Raw genomic sequence first — 11,506 nt, forward strand, 5'->3', positions numbered from 1 at the left:
CACCTTTTATTTTATTCATATATATATTTATTCTGTAAGATAAAAAATTTCTATTTAAAAATGTAATGAGAAGTACAAATCATTGTTGGAATGGGCTATCAGATCAAAGATCCAAATCAAGGCTCGTGGCACAATCTCAATTGCAGAACATGTGATATTTTCTTGTCCAATAATTGATGTACAATATATTATTTTTACAACTCAGACTTAAATTCAAATAATTTACATAAAAGATTGAATCTGTTACTTTGAAATTGAACATAAGACCTCAGAAAACGACAGGGAAATGGATTCTCTCCAACAATGGCTAGAACAAAGCTCCATCTTCCAACCCTCCACACTAATCCCATCCATCTTAATTCTCATACTTTTAATCTATCTTTCAAACAAGAAATTCAATACCCAAAACGTGAAACTTCCCCCAAACCCTCCAAAGCTCCCCATAATAGGCAACCTCCATCAACTCAGCAAACACCCCCACCTCTCTCTCTACACTTTATCCAAGAAATATGGTCCCATTTTTCATCTTCAGCTTGGAGAAATCCCCACTGTAATCGTTTCTTCGGCCGAGATGGCGAAAGAAGTTCTCAAAACGCAGGATCTTGCGCTCGCGAACCGGCCTCAGATATTCGGGGCCAAGCATCTTTTCTACAACTGCACGGATATGGCATTTGCGCCATATGGCCCGTACTGGAGGCATGTAAGGAAGATATGCATATTCGAGATCTTGAGTGCCAAAAGGGTCCAATCCTATGAGTTTGTAAGGGAGCAAGAAGTTGCTAAACTGATTCGTCGTATAAAAGAATCGTCGTATCCTCAGACGTTAAACCTGACAAAGCTGCTGAATATGTATGCTAACGATGTTCTTTGCCGGGTTGTGTTTGGGAAAGATTTCTCAGCAGGTGGGGAATATGAGAGGCTTGGGTTTCAAGAAATGCTTGAAGAGTATCAAGAACTGCTCGGCGGGTTTGATGTCGGTGATTTCTTTCCTTCGATGGAGTTTGTTCACACTTTGACAGGCAACAAATCCAGGCTTCTGCGTGCTTTTAGGAGATTTGATGAGTTCTTTGATGGGGTTATCGAGGATCATTTGAAATCCAACAACATGAGAGATCACAAGGATTTTGTGGATATCTTGCTTGAAGTGCAGAAGGATAATATTCAATATTGTGAGATTCCTCTAACCTTGGATAACGTCAAGGCAATCCTCTTGGTACGTAAGCCGCGCGTGCAAACTTCTTATTTTTCTTCGGAAAATGTTTATATGATTTGAATTATTATAACTCGATGAACAATTATTTAGCTTATTATCTTTGATATGGTATGAACAACCCAATCAGCCTCAAATAAGCTTTTGCAACAAAAAAGATTTTCTTGAGATACGTGGCTGCAAGAAATTAAAGGGGATTGAATGGGTTGCCATCACATATCTTACATATTATTTTATTTTGGTGGGTGTCGGGGTATGATTCGTTTTGACCAACCACAATGTGAATATTTACATAAATCTAACATTGCCTATTGTCTATAATTGAATTTCAAGAACTAGAAATTCAAATAGTTATTAAACTCTAACATTGCCTATTGTATATAATCAAATCAAGATTTCTTTGGTTCATCTTTTCCGTATAAAACCATGTGTTAGGTAACTGATTCACTTTAATCGTAATCATTTGCATTTGAGTCCACAAATACAGAGTTCTCAAAACGAAGAGTGAAAAAAAAAATAGCTGCATTGTGATATGAAAACTACAAACGACGACCAATCCAGCTTCCCACCTGATGAATCCTTCAAGAACTTAAAAATGTTTATTTTCTAGGCCTTTATATTCAAATTTTAGCAGAAAATACTAATAAAAATCATATTTGAGATTTTAAAGCTAAAATTACTAAGCCGTTCACAATTAAAAAAAAAGAATTAACATTCGTACATTTTTTTTTACAATGAAATGTTGAAATCAAGTACTCTTGATTTTTCGACCCTTGATCTTCTTCTTCATCGTATTTTTCATGTAGGACATGTTTGCTGCGGGAACAGACACAACCTTCATAACCCTCGACTGGGGGATGACAGAACTAATCACTCACCCAAAAATCATGAAAAAATTGCAGTCCGAGGTTAGAAGCAAACTCGGAGACCGTAAGTTCGTGTCGGAATCCGATATAACACAAATGAACTACTTGAAAGCCGTTATCAAAGAAATCTTCAGGCTACACCCTCCTGCACCAGTACTACTCCCCAGAGAATCCATGGAAGAAGTCTTTGTTGGTGGGTACACAATCCCTGAAAAGACAAGAATTTACATCAATGCTTGGGCCATAGGGAGGAGCCAAGAATCCTGGAAAGACCCTGATAAATTTGATCCTGAAAGATTCATGGATAATGAAATTGATTTTAGAGGGAAAGATTTTGAGTTGATACCTTTTGGTGCGGGCAGAAGAAGCTGTCCTGCGATTGCATTTGGTTCTGCGACAGTTGAGCTTGCACTGGCGCAGCTGGTTCACAGCTTTGATTGGGAGCTTCCGCCGGGAGTCCAGCCGGCGGATCTTGATATGACTGAAGTTTTTGGGATTACGATGCATAGGATTTCTACATTAATGGTGGTTGCGAAGCCAATTTTTAATGATATTTGAAGCCCACACAGGGAATTGGCTTTTTCATTCAGTACTCCATATTTCCTTTACGGTAACGAACTATGAAACCTAATAAAACATATTTTGGCCTATTATAGTTCTTGAAATGTATGTGTATATTATGATCATATGTATGTGTTAATCTCAGTGTATGCAAATAATAATATAATCATATGCATGTGTTAATCTCAGTGCATGCTGAGCCGTACCTGTGTTGAATGAGGCATGAAACGAAAATTGAAAATTGAGTCATCTTGTTGCAGTAATAAATATAAAATTCAATTTGAAAATAACAAATACACTAATAAATACATAAATATATCAAAACCAATATATTACATCAATAACAACTCAATAAATATTTAAAATAACTACATAAATACTACTCGTCTAGCTTTTTAGCTGCGAAAATATTTATCAAATTTGTGTAATCCAATTGTCAGACCATTTATTTCTCGATCGACATCATAGTTGCTCATTTAGTCTATCTTGCGATATTTTTGTTCGAAGATAATTCTTGTAGAAACTACACTTTTAGTCTCTATAATCGTAGAAAATACAAAATCAAAGAATTCTTTGAGTCGAAATAACAAACTACAAAATCATAGGACAAAGAAATCGCAAAAAACAATGAATTTTATCTTTCAACGGTCCATACATTCAAGCTCTATTCACAATTTATTTTATTTCCTTAGACTATTCATTTATTAATTACCCAAGTCACGCATAAAATTTATATAAAACTCATAATTCAATTATAACTCATTAAAGAATTAAATCATGCGATGTGTGCTTTAGTTATATATTTATTTAATATGATCTTGAAGTATATTACAGTGCCCATATCGCAAGTAAATTTCATTTTCAGTGAGGATCCTTTGATAGATTAGTCTAAAAATATAAATATAAATGTGTATTTATAAAGAAGATTTGAAATAAAAATAAAGCATAATTAATGACGAAAATTACTTACCTTCAGGCTGAAGAGAAGTAGGGGACCATAAACTTTATTTGTTGAATATGAACAAAAATCAGGGTTGAGATTTGGAGTGAGTTAGAGAACAAATAACATATAGCATATATATATTTATATATATACATTTGGGCCCCTTATTGGGCCGAGCACTGAGACAACCATTTGGTTGGCATCATAAAAGGTCCGGCTCTAAGTGCGTGCAAAGAAGCACTCGATCGTGTAAAAGGATGTACAGCTTCAAATTAAATCTTTTAACTATAACATTCTCAACTTCATGATATTTTTCAAGGCAAAAGTTCTGTTACATTTATCATAAAGCTCTAAAATTTCCTGCAAAAAGATCCCAGTGAAAGATGAAAAAATCTGATAGAGGAGGAGATCAAACTATAAAAGGGTATAATTAACTTCAAATTAAAATTTTCATAAAGTACCCTTGAAATACAAAGGAAAGTTTCTGATGCTAATTAAAAAAAGGAAAGTTTAACAAAGCAGTGGTTAGGTCTGCTTGGTTACAAGGATATTATGGTGGATTTGTGAAGATATAAAAATGGATTGATTAAGAAACAAGTATAGTAGAGAAAAAGTTAGGGTTGCACCTATCGAAAACAAAATCGAGGGAGTCACGTCTAGGATATATATAGTATGGATACGTACGAAGACGACCAATAGAGGATCCAATGATTAGGAAATAAGAGACCATGACTAATACTCATATTAAAAGATAGAAGAGAGAGAACAAAAAAGACTTGACAAATAACGATTAAAAATGGGCAAAAACTTGTGTGAAACGATCTCATGAGTCGTATTTTGTGAGACCGATCTCTTATTTGGGTCATCCATGAAGAAGTATTACTTTTTATGCTAAGAGTATTACTTTTTATTGTTAATATCGGTAGATTGACCCGTCTCACAGACAAAGATTCGTGAGAGCGTCTCACAAGAAACCTACTATTAAAAATGATATGAATGATCTAAATATAGATTATATATAATCGGAGATAAAGCACAATGACTTAAGAGCAATGTTTTAAAAGCGCGTCAAAGTATGAGAGAGAAACTTCAAGCTTTTTTATTTTAAATTTTTAAGAGGGATTAGTATAAATTTAATCATAAAATATTATTTTTAATTATATCAAACAAATAAAATGGAGTAGATACTACATAAAAATAAAAAATTTAAATGTAATGTAGTAATTTTTTGTCTTATTCTTATTCACTATATTATAATTTATCATCGTTATACTTAAATATCAACGATTGTACATTGCTATCATTACGTGACAGTAAAATTTTTAATTTATGTTTCTATTCCTCTTCTTAACTAATCTTGCTTTTAAAAAAGTTGCACTTAAGCGTTGTTGAACATAATTCAATGTTATATGTTTTTGATCTTCTTCTTATTCAGATTCAAATTCAATTTGATTTATATTTCTTTTCTTTTTGTTCATCAGTACTCATAAAATCTCTAATTTGTGTTCCATTTTATTCAACAATTTTGTTTGTTTTTTAAAGTCTCTCTTAAGGGGTCAACCTATGTTTTACCCATTTTGGCCAAAAAGAAGCATTTTAGTAAAGCTTCAAGCTTAAAAGGTTGTAAGTTGTTCTGTACTCTACGTTTGTTTTGTTGTGATTTTAGTCATCTACATTGTCAAATTTCAATCTTAATCTTAAATAATTTTTTTTTGAAAATTTAATTTTCTTCATTTTCATCTGGACTTATAAATGTATCACCACACACATTAGTGTTGTGTTAGTGGCAGTTCATCATCGCATCAGTGTCGTATAAGCGTCACGTCAGAAAAATGACTAGAATTACAAAAAAAATGAAAAAAAGAGAACGAACTAACACTAAAATTTGACAATATAGAGGAAAAAATCGTAAAAAGAAAATATAAAAGACCAGAAATACAAATTTTTTCCTAAAATAATTACTTCCATATTCTTTATTGGCATTATTTTCAAAACAGAATATTTACATCACTATTTATGGAACAAAAAAATTTCAGAATAAATTTAAACTCCATAATAAAATATTATTTTCATTGATAAATTTTACCCATGCAGTAAATGGTTTTTAAAATTATTTATTTTTATTCTTTCATTTTTAATTGTCCAATAAATTTTTATTTAGAATTCTAAATTTATATTTTTATATGGTTTTCTCTTATTTTGGTCAGTATTCATGATTAGCCCAATTAATTAAAATATAATAAAAAGCACTGTCACGCCCCAGGGACGGGGTTAGTCGACACCGACGTTGCTCTCAAATTTATATTCGAAAACAATTAAGCCTCAAAAGTTCAAAATTCAAAACCCAATCTTTTTATTCATAAAACTGAATATTTCATTGTCTGATACAAACTCAAATAACAAATGTTTTACAGCGGAAATATAAAACCAGACAAAACATTGTTTCTACAGATGCAGCGGAAAAACATAATCTAGAACTGAAAAATAACAGTCTTCTTCACAGCCCCAGAACTGGTTCTGTTCTTCTTCTTCTAACAGTTCATCCTTGTTCTTATCTGGGATGGGTTTGGTGGGTGAGTGATATGATCGTCACTCAGTAAGAGGGGGCGGGAATAACTCTCAGTTTTCGAAATCATTTTCAACAGAAACAATAATAAAAATAATATACAGAACTCTTATTTTCAGAACAGAAATAAGTATTCAGAAATCAGTATTTAGAAATCAGTATTCAGAACAGAAATCAGAAATTTTGCAAGTAAGCACTGAGCACGTTTGTGAATTTCATGGCTAAACTGATATCAGTCCCCTATATGTTCTCTTCTCTAAGGGGTAAGGCCAGTAATCAGAATTCAGTAATGTTCAGAATATATATTCCTACCATTAGTTCATTAGGTTTCAGTGCTTCAAAAATCAGATATCAGAAATCAAAAATACATATACTTTGTTTCAAAACAAAAGTCATCAAACTGGTTTCAAGATATTTATACATAAGCCCACTTACAGTAATTTGCTAGAAGTTTCGGTTGTTGAAGTCTGGAATCTGCTTGTTCTTGCTACTGGATTTTACAGCTTAAAAATAGGTACTCTCTTAGCTCGAATTTCATGTGATAACTCAGGATTTGTGTAACACCAATTCAGATATTGAAGATGTTATTTCTAGGCCAAATTCTGACTGTTGGACTCCCTATTAATGGCCATAATCTGCCATGATGTGCCATTAACAGCCTTTATTTCATGTTAAATACTTCAGTTACAAGTCATAAGTAGAATCGGTAACTATCTGCTGGAATCTCGCTACTGAATTCTTCGGCTGCTGGATTCTGTCTGCTGGAAAAATACATGTCTGCTGGAAAAATACCAACTTTTGAAATATTAGTAGCTACTGGAACATTGTTAGCTGCTGCAAACTGCTAACTACTGCTGGAATTTCAGGTTCTCACATCCCTCCCTCCTTATGAGAAGTTTCGTCCTCGAAACTTGGCTATACCTGATCCTCAAAGAGGTAAGGGTATTGTTCTCGCATCTTTTCTTCCAACTCCCAAGTAGCTTCTCTTTCGGTATGGTTTGACCATTGTACTTTGACGTATGGAATAGTTCGTCGTCTCAGTACTTGGTCTTTGTTATCCACAATTCGAATCGTAATTTCTCCATACTTCAGTTATTCATTTAGATTTCCCTCAACCAAAAGTGGTCCAACTTCCAGAATATGACTTGGATCGGAAATATATATTCTCAGCTGCGAGATGTGGAAAACATTGTGGATTCTTGACATTTCATGTGGAAGTGCTAATCTATAAGCAAGAGTTCTCACTTTCTCAAGAATTTCAAATGGTCCGACATATCTAGGACTCAATTTACCAGCCTTATTGAAGCGCATCACACCTTTCATGGGTGACACTTTCACATATGTTTTTTCTCCAACTTCGAATTCCACGGTTCTTCTTCTCAGGTCAGCCCAGTTTTTCTGTCGATCTTGTGCAGCTTTTAATCTTTCCTTGATCAAAGCAACTTTATCCACTGTTTCTTGGATCAGTTCGGGTCCAATGATGGCTTTTTCCCCTACTTCATCCCAATACAGTGGTGATCGACACTTTGTCCATACAGAGCTTGTATGGTGCCATTCCAATACTGCTGTGGTAACTATTATTGTACGCGAACTCGATTAAGGGCAGATGTTCGCTCCAATTACCACTTAAGTCTAGAGCACATGCTCTCAACATATCTTCAAGGGTTTGTATTGTCCTCTCAGTTTGGCCCTCAGTTTGAGGGTGATATGCCGTACTAAGAGTAACTTTTGTCCCCATAGCTTGTTGAAAGCTCTTCCGAAATCGGGATGTAAACCTAGGATCTCTGTCGGATAGTATGCTAGTTGGGACTCCATGTAATCGCAATATCATTCATGTACAATGTGTCTAGCTTGTCCAAATTATAGTTCATGCGGATGGGTAAGAAATGCGCAGATTTTGTGAGTCTATCTACGATTACTCAGATACCATCATGACTTTGTCTAGACTTTGGTAACCCAACAACAAATTCCATGGAGATATGTTCTCATTTCCATTCTGGAATCTCTAGAGGTTGAAGAAGTCCTCCAGGTCTTTGGTGCTCTACTTTGACTTGTTGGCACACAAGACATTTGGAAACGAATATCGCAACATCCTTTTTCATTCCATTCCACCAGAAATTCTTCTTCATGTCGCTGTACATCTTGGTACTGCAAGGATGGATTGAAAATTTTGGCTTATGTGCTTCAGACATTACTTCTTGTTGAAGGTTATCGATGTCTGGTACGCACAATCGTCCTTTCATCTACAAAATTCCTTTGTTATCCGTTTCGAAATCTGGTGATTTCTCTTCTTTGGATTGCTCTTTCAATTTCACCTAAGCGCAATCTTTATCTTGACTTATCTTGAGGATCCGAAGAGAAGAAGAGACATCTACTCTTCAACCCACCGAAGCTCTAACCGCAAAAATTTCAAATCCGACCACCAGAAAAGAAGCTTCAAATGGAAAATCTACTATCTAGATAAAAAAAAATTGTATTTATTTATTAAAAATTTTGAAAATTTTATGATAAAAAACCAATCTAAATTCATTTCTTATGATAAAAAAGATCAAGCTGATGACTATCATGCTTATTTTAAGTACGAAAAATAATGTCATTTTATTAGAAACTGTAACAAGCCTTAGAAAGATTTGAGAATACTTTTGAAAAAAGACCGTTCAAAGATAAAAAAAAATGCTACAAAAATAAGAAGATCGGAAGGTGCTAGTTTCTGAGGAAAAAAGAATAGATGGGCTGGTTCAGACTCAGATCAATCAAGCTCAGAGACCTCAACAATTGAAAGTGAGGATGAGAAGGTCCAGCTTAGCACGACAGATGTTGAGCCGGAGAGAACAAATGTTGAGCTGGAGATAGCCGATGATGATTTGGTATTTGATTTTGATTATGATGTATTTATAAAAATAAATCTTGTCACGATAACGTTCACAATAATTCGAGGAAGTCAAAGCGGATAATATAAGCCTAACAGATAAGTCAATAAACTCTATATGCTCCCAGTGAAAGGAACTTGACAGTCTTAGGATTAAATTAAATTTGTTAGCGGCTGAGAATGATGATATGCGAACAGTATTCCAAGCAACAATTAATGAGAATAAACAGTTGACAATTCTAATCAGTTCTTGGAGCAAGTTATCTGCTTCAATCAAGAAGACACATGAGTTGCAAACCATCTAGATACAAAACTGACTTAGGGTTTAGCAATAATGAATGTAGTTCTTTTGAAGCAACTACTCAATCGTATCTGGATAATGTCATAAGTTGTTCGCATAAATGCTTGACCTACCAATGGTCGGTTTAAGCTCCATTTCTACTATGCCAGAAGGAAACTCTGCACAGAATTTTACTGATATAATCCATATGAAACGCCTTCTCACTTCTCTATTAGCATATGTAGACTGATCAAGAACGTCCACTGCGTATTTCACAAAGTTATAAGCATATTAAGGATTTAATCCAACCAGATTTTGTTGAGGAAGTGTATAAGCCAAATATGAGACCTTTGAATAGTGTCACCCCCACGATTTCAAAGTTATGCACTTTGAAATATATCCAAGTTTCCATTTCAACAAAATCTAATATTGAATTGTCTTTTTAATTCCTATATCAAATTGACAAATTCACGACTTGTACCTTAAGATGAAGTTGGTTTCAATCAATACATCATATTAATCTGTACCAGTCTCATATTCTCGAAACCTTTGTAATATTCTCCCCATTCAAAGATTTTGTTAGTGGATCCACTTAGGGATGTAAACGATCCAAATCAAACCAAACAGTATCAGGCTTGAGCTTTGTTTGTTTAAGACTGTTTGAGGCTCGAGCTCGAGCTCGATTCGAGTTTCTATTATCAGGCTCGAGCTCGGTTTGTATTGAAATTACTGAGCTCGACTCGTTAAAAGCTTGTTTAGCATGTTAATCAAACCATGCTTGTTTAGCATGTTTAACAAGCTTGGCTTGAGCTCGTCTCATTTTCGAGCTCGATAAGCATAGAATTGAGCTTGAGCTTGAGTTTGAATCGAGCTTGTTAAAAATTAAATATATTTATAAACTAATTTTAAATCAGACATAAAAATGTAAATTCATTCATAAATAACAAAAACGACACAAATAAGAGCTAAAAAAAACATAAATCAGTATATTATTGTATCTTAAAGAATATTTTAGTATAATGATATGCAAATAAGATTAAAAATGTAATTGTGACTAAATGGTGTTAATTCATCATTTCTTCAAGCATGTCTTGTATTCAATTTCTTCCATTGACATTAGTACTAATATTTTTATTTGTCAACTCAACAAATGAGCCAAGTTCAAGTTTGCGAGCCACCTAAACGACTCGAGCTCAAGCTTACGAGCCACCTAAACGAGCCGAGCTCGAGCTCGAGCTCGAGCCCGCGAGCCTATTATCGAACATGTTTGCGAGCTCACGAGCCGAATATCCTTAGGCTTGAGCTTGATTTGATTAAATTTTCGAGCTCAAAATCGAGCTTGAGCTTGGTTTGATATGATTAACAAACAAACTCAAACGAGCTTTTTATCGAGCCGAGCTTCGAATAGCTCGCAAACGATTTGATTCATTTACATCCCTAGATCCACTAGCATTTGATTTGTTGGAAGATATTTGAGTACAATATTCCCTCATTTAACCATATCTCTTAATGGTTATAGTTCATAGCAATATGTTTGCTATGGTGATATTCTCTTATTCTTTATGTTCGTATGAATCTTTTATATCATATTATATCATTTTTCGTGAAAGACATAGCTATATATTCAGATTGCACATAAGATAGAGAAACACGAGTTTGCTTTTTAGAAGTCCAAGCAACTATGGCACCCCCAATAGTAAATAACCAACCATATAGAGAAGTATAAAAATCACAGATAAGATAAATGGTTTGCTGCAGTAAATAAATTTATAAATAATTGTAGTTTTTTGTCTGGTTGGACATCATTTCATTGATTGTTAATTACTGTTCAAATCCAAGTTGGTTTTGGCATTGCAATTGCATGAGTGCCATTTACGTCTGTCTCAGCCCCAAATAATTGAGTGATAACGCATCAGTTGACATCGACAAATTCAAAACAAAAATTTGTGTGAGACGATTTCACATGTCATATTTGTGAGATAGATCTTTTATTTTGGTCATTCATGAAAAAGTATTGAGTATTACTTTTTATTGAGAATATCGGTAGGGTTGATTCGTCTCACAAATAGATATATTCTTTTTTTTAAATACACTCGTAAAGTACGGATATTAAGGAATGATATTATCAAATAAATTTTTTAGTAGGCAAAATAAGATTAAAAAAAAAAACTAGCCAGTTGCTTGGTGACTTAATCAAACTCAAGCATAAGA

General features: G+C 34.0%; 1 protein-coding gene across 1 annotated transcript; it reads left to right on the forward strand.

Annotated features, from left to right (window-relative positions):
• The first annotated feature begins 225 nt into the window (after nt 1-225).
• LOC140985569 (cytochrome P450 71AP13-like) lies at nt 226-2,731 on the forward strand. The gene is made up of 2 exons (XM_073453421.1): nt 226-1,213; nt 2,017-2,731. Exons 1-2 carry the CDS (start codon nt 287-289, stop codon nt 2,632-2,634), a joined length of 1,545 nt encoding a protein of 514 aa, XP_073309522.1. The 5' UTR covers nt 226-286; the 3' UTR covers nt 2,635-2,731.
• Nucleotides 2,732-11,506: the final 8,775 nt, after the last annotated feature.

The sequence above is a fragment of the Primulina huaijiensis genome, chromosome 10, assembly GCF_012295235.1.
Source record: "Primulina huaijiensis isolate GDHJ02 chromosome 10, ASM1229523v2, whole genome shotgun sequence".
Taxonomy (NCBI): domain Eukaryota; kingdom Viridiplantae; phylum Streptophyta; class Magnoliopsida; order Lamiales; family Gesneriaceae; genus Primulina; species Primulina huaijiensis.